Raw genomic sequence first — 14,234 nt, forward strand, 5'->3', positions numbered from 1 at the left:
TGTGTGTGTGTGTGTGTGTGTGTGTGAGAGAGAGAGAGAGAGAGAGAGAGAGAGCAAGCATGTATGCATGTATGGGCATTTCATGTGGTCCATAAAGTGTGAATGTAAACGTTCTTATGTTCTACTGTGGATTTCAGGGATCAAAATCATGTTGATAGACTTGGGGAAGCACCCAATGAAGAGTCTCACAGGCCTCTAATTCTTTTATGCTAATGTAGAGTCGATTAGATTTCCAAACCATTTTTTAAAACAATCTTGTTTTTTTTCTTTCTTCTTTAAGATTTATTTATTTATTTTTATTTATTTATTTATTTATTTAATGTATATGAGTACACTGTCGCTCTTTTCAGACACACCAGAAAAGGGCATTAGATCCCATTGCATATGGTTGTGAGCTATCATGTGGTTGCTGGGAATTTAACTCAGAACCTCTGGAAGAACAGTCAGTGCTCTTTACCACTGATCCATCTCTAACCCTCCAGTCCACTATTTCAAAGACTGTCAAATACTTTGTTCTCATTACTTATTATATTAGTGGTTCCTCAGGTAGTACTATGTCCAGTTTTCTCAAGAACTGCTGTACTGATTTCCAGAGTGGTTGTACTAGCTTACAATCCCACCAAAAATGGAGAAGTATTCCCCTTTTTCCACATCCTTGCCAGTATCTGTCCAACCCACTCAAGATTTATTTTGCAAGTGTGTGTGTGTGTGTTTGTCTGTGTCTGTGTTTCTGCATCTGTGATCTTTGTCTATGTTTGCAATTGTCCAGAGACCAAGGGGGTATTGAAGCCCCTGGGGCTAAACTTCCACATGTTTGTGGGCCATTACATGGGTGCTGGGACTAAACTTTTTGTTGTTGTTGTTTTTGTAATTTTGAGACAGGATTTCTCTGTGTAGCCCTGGCTGTCGTGGAACTCACCCTGTAGACCAAGTTGGCCTCAAACTCAGAAATCCACCTGCTTCTGCCTCCCAAGTGCTGGGATTAAAGGCGTGCGCCACCACTACCTGGCCATAAGGGGACCAAACTTTTATTTCCTCTGCAAAAGCAACAGGTGTTATTAACCCCTGAACTATCTTTCCAACTGCTGTAATGTGTTTTTTTTCCATGTTAGAAGTCTGTATAATGGAAAATTTCTAATCTGTTTATATTAACAGAGATTAAATTATGGTGGCATGGTATTTACACACCAGGCAAATGAGACATTTTCAGAAAAAAGCAAAGTAGAACTTAAATGTTCTCATATATAAGTGTAAATGCACCCCTCCCCCATAAAGGGTAAACATAATTATGGTCTAATCAGTGCCTGCTTTTTAAAATTTGTTTATTCGTTTATTTAATTTATTTATTGAAGTGCTGGGGATTGAACCCAGGGCTGTAGACACACTAGGCAAGTGTACTACCATTGAACTATATTCCCAACCAACTATTTTTCTTCCAAGACCTGGCCTCACTGTGTAGCCCAAGGTGGTATTGAACTTATTGTGACTCATTTATTCCACTGGATTTCACAAGTTCACATTGAATGTTTCTAAGATATAATTCATCAGAAGTTTTTTTTTTTTTCTTTTCTTTTCTTTTCCTCTCCCAAGGACAATAAAATAAGATTGAATGCCTTGAAGTACAGCTACACTATATTTAACTTGTTTATTTAGGACAAAATTATTACTGTTTTCTTGGACTAAGATGTGGATAAATTTATCTTTTATATTTCATTGATTTCAGAAAGTTCTTTGGAATATGCTCTTTATTTTGCTAGTTAGAAAGATATGTAATGGGACTTTCACTATGTTAAGTCTTTAAGTAATGGTTCTCTAGGTTCATATTATTAGTTCAATTGGATTTGTATTTATTTTTAGGTAGGCAGAGATATCGTGTAGAGACTGGTTTTTGATTTGGTTGCAGAATGTTTGGGTATCCATTTACAGTAATGAATATAAGTAGTGATATCATTATTGCTATTTTTAAACATCCATTGGCCATCAAGAATGTGCTAAAGTCTGAATATAACATGGTTAATTATGTCACTGTTCTTGCCCATGTTGACTAAAGGGAGATATTCCCATTATGAGGAAGATATCAAATGCTTTGGTTTGAAGTTAAACATTAATTCACTCCTAAATTACTGAAAGATGTTTAAAAGGTTGCCTGTGATTTCTGAGGAGCATCTGGAAATTTTCTTCTTATATATCAACTTCCCACATTAGTTTCTTATTGTTTTTTATGCTTATTATTATATTTCTTTTTAGTTTTCCTCACGGAAGAAAAAGCCAACTCAGTATTAAAACGCTACCCAAGAGCCAATGGGCTTTTTGAAGAAATAAGACAGGGCAACATTGAGCGTGAGTGCAGAGAAGAAATCTGTACATATGAAGAAGCCAGAGAGGCTTTTGAAAATCATGAAAAAACTGTAAGTATACTGGCAACTTAAAACACGTTCACAGCATTACTTACCATTCCATATATTCTGAAACCTATATTCCCAAAGAACATGAATTGCTTCTAGCTAAAACTTAATTTGCTGAAGAAGTCGCCATGTAACAGCTGATAAATAATGTTCTGTATAGGAGAAAACTAGACTTACTTCCCTCTGTATTGGTCTGTCTTTGAGGGCCACATTTCCACAGTGTTCTGCTTAGCTAGCAGTTATGGTAGCAAGGCATCTGGTTCACAGAAGGTGTTGATCTATAAAGTAGGTGGCGTCTTTACCTCTCAATGCTTAATCAGAGAGAGAGGGTAGAAGGTATGGGAAACAGTTAATGTTTTGATGTTTTATTTCTCCTAGGCTGGGGGTATACAGCTCAGTGGTAGGATGTCTCTGTCATATGCTTGAGACCCCAGGTTCCAAATGTAGAATCAAAAAACATTTGCTTTAGTTCTCTATACTTTTGGTTTCTTCTTCCACATTTCACAAGACTGAATTAGTTCACTTTACTCTGACTGCAAGCTATTCAAAGATAACAGGGTTGTGAAAGCAGAAACAAAAATGTAAATTTTCTAAATCTTCTATACAGTTATAAATTACAACACTAGAGGGAGCAATTGTGTGACGATCCTTGCCTGCGCACCAAAAAAAATAATACTATATGCTAATTAAGTGGTATATCGTGTGCTGTAGGGGCATTCACTATGCCACAGGAACAGTGAGAACATACACATTTTAAAGAAGGAGGGTTTGATCTTTTGTTTGATAAGGCTTTCAAGATGAGAGAGAAAGGGCCTCAAAGAAATTGCTAGATTCTCATGCTCAAAGCAAAAGCAAAATCTGCTTATAATTAACAAGCTATGTTCTTCATAAGCCTTACTGGTTTTACAAGTAGTAGTTTATTGTCATATATATACTGAATTATTGGTGTAGTTTCCTTTGTATGGCTATGTAGCTCAAAGACCCTTTAACAAACAGCCCCTCTTCACAGTCACTTAGTTATCCTTCATTAGATATACATTGTTTTCATATGTACTTCATCCATTTCTAGATTTTTATGTTCTAGTTTATCCTTCCACTTTCAGAAGATTTGTTTTATGTTCTAATATAAATTAGAAGTAGTTCTACATTGTTATGGTGTTCTACAGTAGTTTGTGAAATTTCTTAACTACCAAAGAGACAGTGGGCTGCCTTTGTCATGTGAATTTTAGTATTAAATTGTCTAGCATAAAAAAAAAGTATTTTATCAGTATTTTTATTGGGATTTTTTTTTCAGTTTGCACTCCTTCCCAAATAATCTGCTCTTGCCATGGTAAGTAGTAACTTCACCAATGTACTTGTTGCCTCTTTACATCAAAACCATTTATTATGGTTTGATTACTAAGTGACCTTACAGGCTCACATATTGAAAGTTTAGTTTCCACCAACTGGGAACTTCAGAAGATAGGGCCTCAGAAAACTAAGTAGGTCACTAGGGGTGTATCTTTGAAAGGTATCGTCCTTCTGCTTCCTCCTGTCTGTCTCTGCTATCTGACTACCATGAGGTGAGTAGACTGCCACATGTTCCTCTACCATGCTTGCCTCAGACTCAAAGCAATATATCCTACCAGCCATACTTTGATACCTCTTAAGCAATAAGCAAAATTTAATCCCCTTCCTTTAAATTGTTTCTTTCAGGTATTTTCCTTAGCAACAGAATGTATGATTAATACATTACTACTACCATCTTAAGTCTATCTTTTATCCTTACCACATAGTTTCAAATTTACATTTTTTGTTCATTAGTTCTTTGAGAATTTTGTGCAATGTTTTCGTATTCCTTCTCTTCCCAAACTTTTCCAAGATCCACCTCCACTTCTCTGAGCACTCAAGATTTTTCCTATTTATTGATTGATTGATTTAGCTATTTTGTAGGGAGAGGGAGAGGCATATGCTGTAGGTCAGAGGACAATTGCACATGTTTGTTTTCTCTTTCTGTCATGTGAATTCTAAGGCTTGAATGCAGGTCATCAGACTTGGTGGCATGTACTTTTACCAACTTAGTCATCTAACTGATCTGCACAATTTTTAAAATGGCAGGCTAAAATGACATTTTTAACTTTTTTTCACTATGCATGGTAGTTCATACCTATAGAAGCAATCAATACTCAGGAGGTGGGTAAGATTGTGAATGAAGCCTAGGCTATGTAGTGAGGTCTAGGCTAGTCTGGCCATACTAGTAAGAACAACACTCCAAAACAAAACAAAGCAACACACATCTCTGTGAAAGCCAGTAAAAACCAAAGAATTCAGAATCACCTATAAGGTACAGTTGTTTTTACCCTGCACTAGCACTTCCCCACAGAAGAAACCTCACACCTGCCAGGACTCCATCTCCTTAGTGATTGTGTAGTACTTTTCTTCTGCTTCTCTACAGTTAATGCAAAGCAAGTGCCCAGTCTTTGACACTTGTTCTTTTCACTTGCAAATTGATATGCCTGAGGTCATTGTGAAACTTCACTTTCTCAGTAAAGAAGTATTCTGTCTCCTGTGATTTCTCCCTCAGCACTTATCACCATCTGACATTGATTTTTTTTTTTTAATTTATTACTTGTTTGCTTTCTGCCCAATGACAGCACTATTTCTCAGTTGTTTGGTTCATAGCTACAAAGTTTTGACACAAACTAGGGACAAAATAAATACTTGATAGAGGCAAGAAGTAATCAACTGTGAAACTATAAAACATGTTTAAAACATCAGATAAAGTAATTTAAGTTTTGTTCATGAGTTAGATGAGAGATAAGGATTTCAAAATGGATTTTGTGTTAATATTGGTTTTCTGCCTTCTCTATAGTTTCTAAGCCTGTCATACAAAATTATTTACATTATAAAAATGATAGCATTTATAATAGGGTGTTATTGGAAGGCATTTACGTCAAGGTAATAATGTCTAACGGGCTTCAAGGCAACTATTTGAGAGTCATGTTTGTTACATCCTAAGAAAGTACTAGAGTTAACAGAAAAAAAAAAAGATTAGCTTTTGAGATTTGCTTTCTCCTATTTTTTTTGCATACTAAAATGTCTTACTTAAAACAGATTTTGTGATATATTCATCATCCTCAAGTATAGATTATATGAATTTAGTAGATGAAATTCATGAAATATTGATGAGTAACTCTACCTAATTGAGTGTGCACGTTTAATTATAGATTGGGAGAAAAGACATGTTTAGTGGTCATATAAGTGGTTCAGATTTATATGGATGTTACCTGCTAAATAATTACTATGTAACACACATAGGATATATAAAAAGTTGAGGTCTGATAGAAGTGGCTGACTAGATATTAAAGTTCACATAAATATTTAGTACATCATGTTTCAGGGGAGGCGAATTGCAGGCCTAACCCAGAGACTGGCCTACATTCCAACCTGAAATTCACCACATTATGTTTGTGCATGGCATGAAAAGTTAAGTTTAGTGGTTTCATACTAAGCAAGTGCTCTACTAAGCCATATTCTATTTCATCTTAGATATGTAGATTTTTTTTCTTTATATTTCAATAAGAAAGACCTGGAAAAAGTTTTCTGGATGTCATTCTGTTTTGGGTTTTTGTTTGTTTGTTTGTTTGGTTGGTTGGTTGGTTGGTTGGTTGGTTTTTTGAGACAGTGTTTCTCTGTGTAGCCCTGGCTGTCCTGGAACTCACGTCTGGCCTCGAACTCAGAAATCCGCCTGCCTCTGCCTCCCAAGTGCTGGGATTAAAGGCATGTGCCACCACTGCCCGGCTTCTGGATGTCATTCTGAAACATCAGAAAATGAGATAGATCTAATTTGGTGTCTCAACTCTGCCACCAACTGTACTATTTTTAATTAAACATGTCACATTTATAGATGTTAATTATCCAAACATTTTTAGGTTTGAGATTATGTGCTCTGTGGTGTCTACAACAGACAGTTCCTAAAATAAGTATATTTCATTCAAGTTTCAGCTGCTGAATTATAGCTATTTTATTTAGGCCTCATATTTCTGCTTGACAATTTTCCCCCTTTTTTTCTGAAAATGTGTGTGTGTGTGTGTGTGTGTGTGTGTGTGTGTGTGTGTCATGTGTGTGTGTGTATGTATGTGTGTGTGTGTATGTATGTATGTATGTCTGTGTAGAGTTAAGATAAATTTGTGATTGTGTTACCTCACTCAAGATGATATTTTCTAGGTCCATCCATTTGCCTAAGAATTTCACAAGTTCATTGTTTTTAATAGCTGAGTAGTACTTCACTGTGTAAATGTACCACATCTTCTGTATCCATTCCTCTGTGGAAGGACATCTGTGTTATTTACAGATTATGGCTATTATAAATAAGGCTGCTATGAACATAGTGGAACATGTGCCTTTATTACATGTTGGGGCATCTTCTGGATATATGCCCAAGAATGGTGTTGGTGGTTCCTCAGGTAGTACTATGTCCAGTTTTCTGAGGAACTGCCAAACTGATTTCCAGAGAGGTTGTACCAGCTTGCATTCCCACCAGCAATGGAGGAGTGTTCCTTTTTCTCCACATCCTCACCAGTATCTGCTGTCACCTGAATTTTTGATCTTAGCTATTCTGACAGGTGTGAGGTGGAATCTCAAGGTTGTTTTGATTTGCATTTCCCTGATGATTAAGGATGTTGAACATTTTTTCAAGTGCTTCTTGGCCCTTTGATATTCCTCAGTTGAGAATTCTTTGTTTAGCTCTGTACCCTACTTTTTAATGGGGTTATTTGAATTTCTGGAGTCCAGCTTGTTGAGATCTTTGTATATTTTGGATATTAGTCCCCTATCAGATTTAGGATTGGTAAAAATCCTTTCCCAATCTGTTGGTGGCCTTTTTATCTTATTGACAGCACCTTTTGCTTTACGCTTTGCAATTTTATGAGGTCCCATTTGTCAAGAATTGATCTTAGAGCATAGGCTATTGGTGTTCTGTGCAGGAAATTTTCCCCTGTGCCCATGTGCTCAAGGCTCTTCCCCACTTTCTCTTCTGTTAATTTCACTGTATCTGGTTTTATGTGGATGTTCTTGATCCACTTGGACTTGAGCTTTGTACAAGGAGATAAAAATGGATCGATTTGCATTCTTCTACATGCTAACAACCAGTTGAGCCAGCAACCCCATAGGAGGAACAATACGAACTAAACAGTACCCCCAGAGCTGCCAGGACTAAATTACCAACCAAAGAGAAGTACACATAGTGGGACTCAGGGGCTCCAGCTACATATGTTGCAGAGGATGTCCTTGTCGCTCATCAGTGGGAGGCGAGGCCCTTGGTCCTGTGAAGGCTCTGTGCCCCAATGTAGTGGAATGCCAGAGCCAGGAAGCAGGAGTGGGTGGGTTGATGAGAAGGGAGAAGGGGGGAAGGGGATAGGGAGTTTTCAGAGGGGCAACCAGGAAAGGGGACAACATTTGAAATGTAAGTAAAGTAAATATCTAATTAAAAAAAAATAAATTTGGAGGAGTGAGTTCTCATCTTTATTCACTTTGCTTTTTTCTGTCACTATACTGCCACTCCCTCTTCCATCTTCCATATTACAGAAGGAATGCTAGGATTACAGATGTGTGCCATCACATATGGCTTTTTTATTTTTTATTAAACTAATAAAATTTATTTTAAAATATACAACTTAGTATTGACATTTTTATCTCATCAAAATAATTTATAATAGTTAAATACCTCTTAAATATACATGAGATCTTCTGAAGCTAAAAGTAATATACACTCGCTCATCCGGCCGGATCAGCGCCGGGGTAGCGGGAGCGCAGGGTTGCCTGACACCCGCCAGCTACCCACGACCCCCGCCGCAGGATTTTGGGACTGCTGGTGAGTGGAACACAGCTTCTGCTCCAGTCCAATCACGCGGGACCTGAGACTGCTCTGGTTGGGGAGAGAGAAATCCGGCCTACATAGGGCCACAACCCTCTTCCGGTCAGAAAAGCACCGGGGCAGCTGGGGCGCAGGGTCTGCTGACACTCGCCAGCTACCCACAACACCCGCCACAGGATCTTAAGACTTCTGGTGAGTGGAGCACAGCTTCTGCTCCAATCCAATTGCGCGGGACCTGAGACTGCATTAGTTAGGGAAGCAGAAACCGGCCTGAGTAGGACCACAGGCCTCATCCAGCTGGATCAGCGCCGGGGTAGCGGGAGCGCAGGGTTGCCTGACACCCGCCAGCTACCCACGACCCCCGCCTCAGGATTTTGGGACCGCTGGTGAGTGGAACACAGCTTCTGCTCCAATCCAATTGCGCGGGACCTGAGACTGCATTAGTTAGGGAAGCAGAAACCGGCCTGGGTAGGGCCACAGGCCTCACCTGGCCGGATCAGCGCCGGGGTAGCAGGAGCGCAGGGTTGCCTGACACCCGCCAGCTACCCACGACCCCCGCCGCAGGATTTTGGGACTGCTGGTGAGTGGAACACAGCTTCTGCTCCAGTCCAATCACGCGGGACCTGAGACTGCTCTGGTTGGGGAGAGAGAAATCTGGCCTACATAGGGCCACAACCCTCTTCCGGTCAGAAAAGCACCGGGGCAGCTGGGGCGCAGGGTCGGCTGACACTCACCAGCTACCCACAACACCCACCACAGGATCTTAAGACTTCTGGAGAGTGGAACACAGCTTCTGCTTCAATCCAATTGCACGCGGGACCAGAGACTGCATTAGTTAGGGAAGCAGAAAAACGGCCTGAGTAGGACCACAGGCCTCTTCCGGCTGGACCAGCACCGGGGTACCGTCAGCTACCCACGACCCCCGCCGCAGGATTTAGAGACTGCTGGTGAGTGGAACACAGCTTCTGCTCCAATCTTTAAATAGTGACAACGATAACAACTAACCCCAGAGATTACCAGATGGCGAAAGGTAAACGTAATAATCTTACTAACAGGAACCAAGACCACTCACCATCATCAGAACCCAGCACCCCCACTTCGCCCAGTCCAGGGCACCCCAACACACCGGAAAAGCTAGACACGGATTTAAAAGCATATCTCCTGATGATGATAGAGGACTTCAAGAAGGACTTTAATAACACACTTAAAGAAATGCAGGAGAACACTGATAAAAAGGCAGAAGACAATAAAGAGGAAGCACAAAAATCCCTTAAAGAATTGCAGGAGAACACTGCTAAAGAGTTACAAATCCTTAAAGAAAAACATGATAACATAATCAAACAGGTAGAAGTCCTTACAGAAAAACAGGAAAACACATCCAAACAGATGATGGAAATGAACAAAACCATACTAGACCTAAAAAGGGAAGTAGACACAATAAAGAAAACCCAAAATGAGGCAACACTGGAGATAGAAACCCTAGGAAAGAAATCTGGAACCATAGATACGAGCATCAGCAACAGAATACAAGAGATGGAAGAGAGAATCTCAGGTGCAGAAGATTCCATAGAGAACATCGGCACAACAATCAAGGAAAATGTAAAATGCAAAAAGATCCTAACTCAAAACATCCAAGAAATACAGGACATAATGAGAAGACCAAACCTACGGATAATAGGAGTGGATGAGAATGAAGATTTTCAACTCAGAGGACCAGCAAACATCTTCAACAAAATTATAGAAGAAAACTTCCCAAATCTAAAGAAAGAGATGCCCATGAACATACAAGAAGCCTACAGAACTCCAAATAGACTGGACCAGAAAAGAAATACCTCCCGACACATAATAATCAGAGCAACAAATGCTCTAAATAAAGATAGAATACTAAAAGCAGTAAGAGAAAAAGGCCAAGTAACATATAAAGGCAAGCCTATCAGAATTACACCAGACTTTTCACCAGAGACTATGAAAGCCAGAAGATCCTGGACGGATGTTATACAGACACTAAAAGAACACAAATTCCAGCCCAGGCTACTATACCCAGCCAAACTCTCAATTAACATAGATGGAGAAACCAAAGTATTCCACGACAAAACCAAATTCACACATTATCTCTCCACGAATCCAGCCCTTCAAAGGATAATAACAGAAAAAAACCAATACAAGGACAGGAACCACGCCCTAGAAACAACAAGAAGGTAATCCCTCAACAAACCTAAAAGAAGACAGCCACAAGAACAAAATGCCAACTTTAACATCAAAAATAACAGGAAACAACAATTACTTTTCCTTAATATCTCTTAATATCAATGGAGTCAACTCCCCGATAAAAAGACATAGACTAACAAACTGGCTACACAAACAAGACCCAACATTTTGCTGCTTACAGGAAACTCATCTCAGAGAAAAGGATAGACACTACCTCAGAATGAAAGGCTGGAAAACAATTTTCCAAGCAAATGGCATGAAGAAACAAGCTGGAGTAGCCATTCTAATATCTGATAAGATTGACTTCCAACCCAAAGTCATTAAAAAAGACAGGGAGGGACACTTCATACTCATCAAAGGTAAAATCCTCCAAGAGGAACTATCAATCCTGAATATCTATGCTCCAAATACAAAGGCAGCCACATTCATTAAAGAAACTTTAGTAAAGCTCAAAGCACACATTGCACCTCATACAATAATAGTGGGAGACTTCAACACACCACTTTCACCAATGGACAGATCATGGAAACAGAAACTAAACAGGGACACAGTGAAACTAACAGAAATTATGAATCAAATGGATCTGGCAGATATCTACAGAACATTCTATCCTAAAACAAAAGGATATACCTTCTTCTCAGCACCTCATGGTACCTTCTCCAAAATTGACCACATAATTGGTCACAAAACAGGCCTCAACAGATATAAAAATATTGAAATTGTCCCATGCATCCTATCAGATCACCATGGACTAAGGCTGATCTTCAATAACAAAATAAATAATAGAAAGCCAACCTTCACGTGGAAACTGAACAACACTCTTCTCAATGATACCTTGGTCAAGGAAGGAATAAAGAAAGAAATTAAGGACTTTTTAGAGTTCAATGAAAATGAAGCCACAACATACCCAAACTTATGGGACGCAATGAAAGCATTTTTAAGAGGAAAACTCATAGCTCTGAGTGCCTCCAAAAGGAAACTAGAGAGAGCACACATTAGCAGCTTGACAACACACCTAAAAGCACTAGAACAAAAGGAAGCAAATTCACCCAAGAGGAGTAGACGGCAGGAAATAATCAAACTCAGGGGTGAAATCAACCAAGTGGAAACAAGAAAAACTATTCAAAGAATCAACCAATCAAGGAGCTGGTTCTTTGAGAAAATCAACAAGATAGATAAACCCTTAGCCAGACTCACTAGAGGGCACAGGGAAAGCATCCTAATTAACAAAATCAGAAATGAAAAAGGAGACATAACAACAGATCCTGAAGACATCCAAAACACCATCAGATCCTTCTACCAAAGGCTATACTCAACAAAACTGGAGAACCTGGATGAAATGGAGAAGTTCCTAGACAGATACCAGGTACCAAAGTTGAATCAAGATCAGGTTAATGATCTAAACAGCCCTATATCCCCCAAAGAAATAGAAGCAGTCATTAATAGTCTCCCAACTAAAAAAAGCCCAGGACCAGATGGGTTTAGTGCACAGTTCTATCAGACCTTCAAAGAAGATCTAATCCCAGTTCTTCACAAACTATTCCACAAAATAGAAACAGAAGGTACTCTACCCAACTCATTCTATGAAGCCACAATTACTCTGATACCTAAACCACAAAAAGACCCAACAAAGATAGAAAACTTCAGACCAATATCCCTTATGAATATTGATGCAAAAATCCTCAATAAAGTTCTTGCTAACCGAATCCAAGAACACATCAAAACAATCATCCATCCTGACCAAGTAGGTTTCATCCCAGGGATGCAGGGATGGTTCAATATACGGAAATCCATCAACGTAATCCAGTATATAAACAAACTCAAAGACAAAAACCACATGGTCATCTCCTTAGATGCGGAAAAAGCATTTGACAAGATCCAACACCCATTCATGATAAAAGTCTTGGAAAGATCAGGAATTCAAGGCCCATACCTAAACATGATAAAAGCAATCTACAGCAAACCAGTAGACAACATCAAAGTAAATGGTCAGAAGCTTGAAGCAATCCCTCTAAAATCAGGGATTAGACAAGGCTGTCCACTTTCTCCATACCTATTCAACATTGTACTTGAAGTCCTAGCCAGAGCAATTCGACAACAAAAGGAGATCAAAGGGATACAAATTGGAAAAGATGAAGTCAAAATATCACTTTTCGCAGATGATTTGATAGTATATATAAGTGACCCTAAAAATTCCACCAGAGAACTCCTAAGCCTGATAAACAGCTTCGGTGAAGTAGCTGGATATAAAATTAACTCAAACAAATCAATGGCCTTTCTCTACACAAAGAATAAACAGGCTGAGAAAGAAATTAGGGAAACAACACCCTTCTCAATAGTCACAAATAATATAAAATATCTTGGCGTGACTCTAACTAAGGAAGTGAAAGATCTGTATAATAAAAACTTCAAGTCTCTGAAGAAAGAAATTATAGAAGATCTCAGAAGATGGAAAGATCTCCCATGCTCATGGATTGGCATGATCAACATTGTAAAAATGGCTATCTTGCCAAAAGCAATCTACAGATTCAATGCAATCCCCATCAAAATTCCAAATCAATTCTTCAACGAATTAGAAAGTGCAATCTGCAAATTCATCTGGAATAACAAAAAACCTAGGATAGCAAAAACTCTCCTCAAGGATAAAAGAACCTCTGGTGGAATCACCATGCCGGACCTAAAGCTCTACTACAGAGCAATTGTGATAAAAACTGCATGGTACTGGTATAGTGACAGACAAATAGACCAATGGAATAGAATTGAAGACCCAGAAATGAACCCACACACCTATGGTCACTTGATCTTCGACAAGGGAGCTAAAAACATCCAGTGGAAGAAAGACAGCATTTTCAACAAATGGTGCTGGCACAACTGGTTGTTAACATGTAGAAGAATGCGAATCGATCCATTCCTATCTCCTTGTACTAAGGTCAAGTCTAAGTGGATCAAGGAACTTCACATAAAACCAGAGACACTGAAACTTATAGAGGAGAAAGTGGGGAAAAGCCTTGAAGATATGGGCACAGGGGAAAAATTCCTGAATAGAACAGTAATGGCTTGTGCTGTAAGATCGAGAATTGACAAGTGGGACCTCATGAAACTACAAAGCTTCTGCAAGGCTAAAGATACCATCAATAAGACAAAAAAACCACCAACAGATTGGGAAAGGATCTTCACCTATCCTAAATCAGATAAGGGACTAATATCCAATATATATAAAGAACTCAAGAAGGTGGACTCCAGAAAGTCAAATAACCCCATTAAAAAATGGGGCTCAGAACTGAACAAAGAATTCTCACCTGAGGAATACCGAATGGCAGAGAAGCACCTGAAAAAATGTTCAACATCCTTAATCATCAGGGAAATGCAAATCAAAACAACCCTGAGATTCCACCTCACACCAGTCAGAATGGCTAAGATCAAAAATTCAGGTGACAGCAGATGCTGGCGAGGATGTGGAGAAAGTGGAACACTCCTCCATTGTTGGTGGGATTGCAAGCTTGTACAACCACTATGGAAATCAGTCTGGCGGTTCCTCAGAAAATTGGACATAGTACTACTGGAGGATCCAGCAATACCTCTCCTGGGCATATATCCAGAAGATGTCCCAACCGGTAAAAAGGACACATGCTCCACTATGTTCATAGCAGCCCTATTTATAATAGCCAGAAGCTGGAAAGAACCCAGATGTCCCTCAACAGAGGAATGGATACAGAAAATATGGTACATTTACACAATGGAGTACTACTCAGCTATTAAAAAGAATG

At 39.1% G+C, this 14,234-nt stretch overlaps 1 protein-coding gene across 5 annotated transcripts in view; it reads left to right on the forward strand.

Annotated features, from left to right (window-relative positions):
- Window positions 1–14,234, forward strand: part of Prrg1 (proline rich and Gla domain 1) — a 144,890-nt gene that overhangs the window by 102,286 nt on the left and 28,370 nt on the right. For all 5 annotated transcript variants that reach the window (XM_021153771.3, XM_021153770.2, XM_029473594.2 and 2 more), the window contains one exon: window positions 2,248–2,408. In XM_021153771.3, coding sequence (XP_021009430.1) covers window positions 2,248–2,408 — 161 coding nt within the window. The remainder of the gene's footprint in view (window positions 1–2,247; window positions 2,409–14,234) is intronic.

Source organism: Mus caroli, unplaced genomic scaffold, assembly GCF_978045245.1.
Source record: "Mus caroli unplaced genomic scaffold, Mus_caroli_1 scaffold_5, whole genome shotgun sequence".
NCBI lineage: Eukaryota > Metazoa > Chordata > Mammalia > Rodentia > Muridae > Mus > Mus caroli.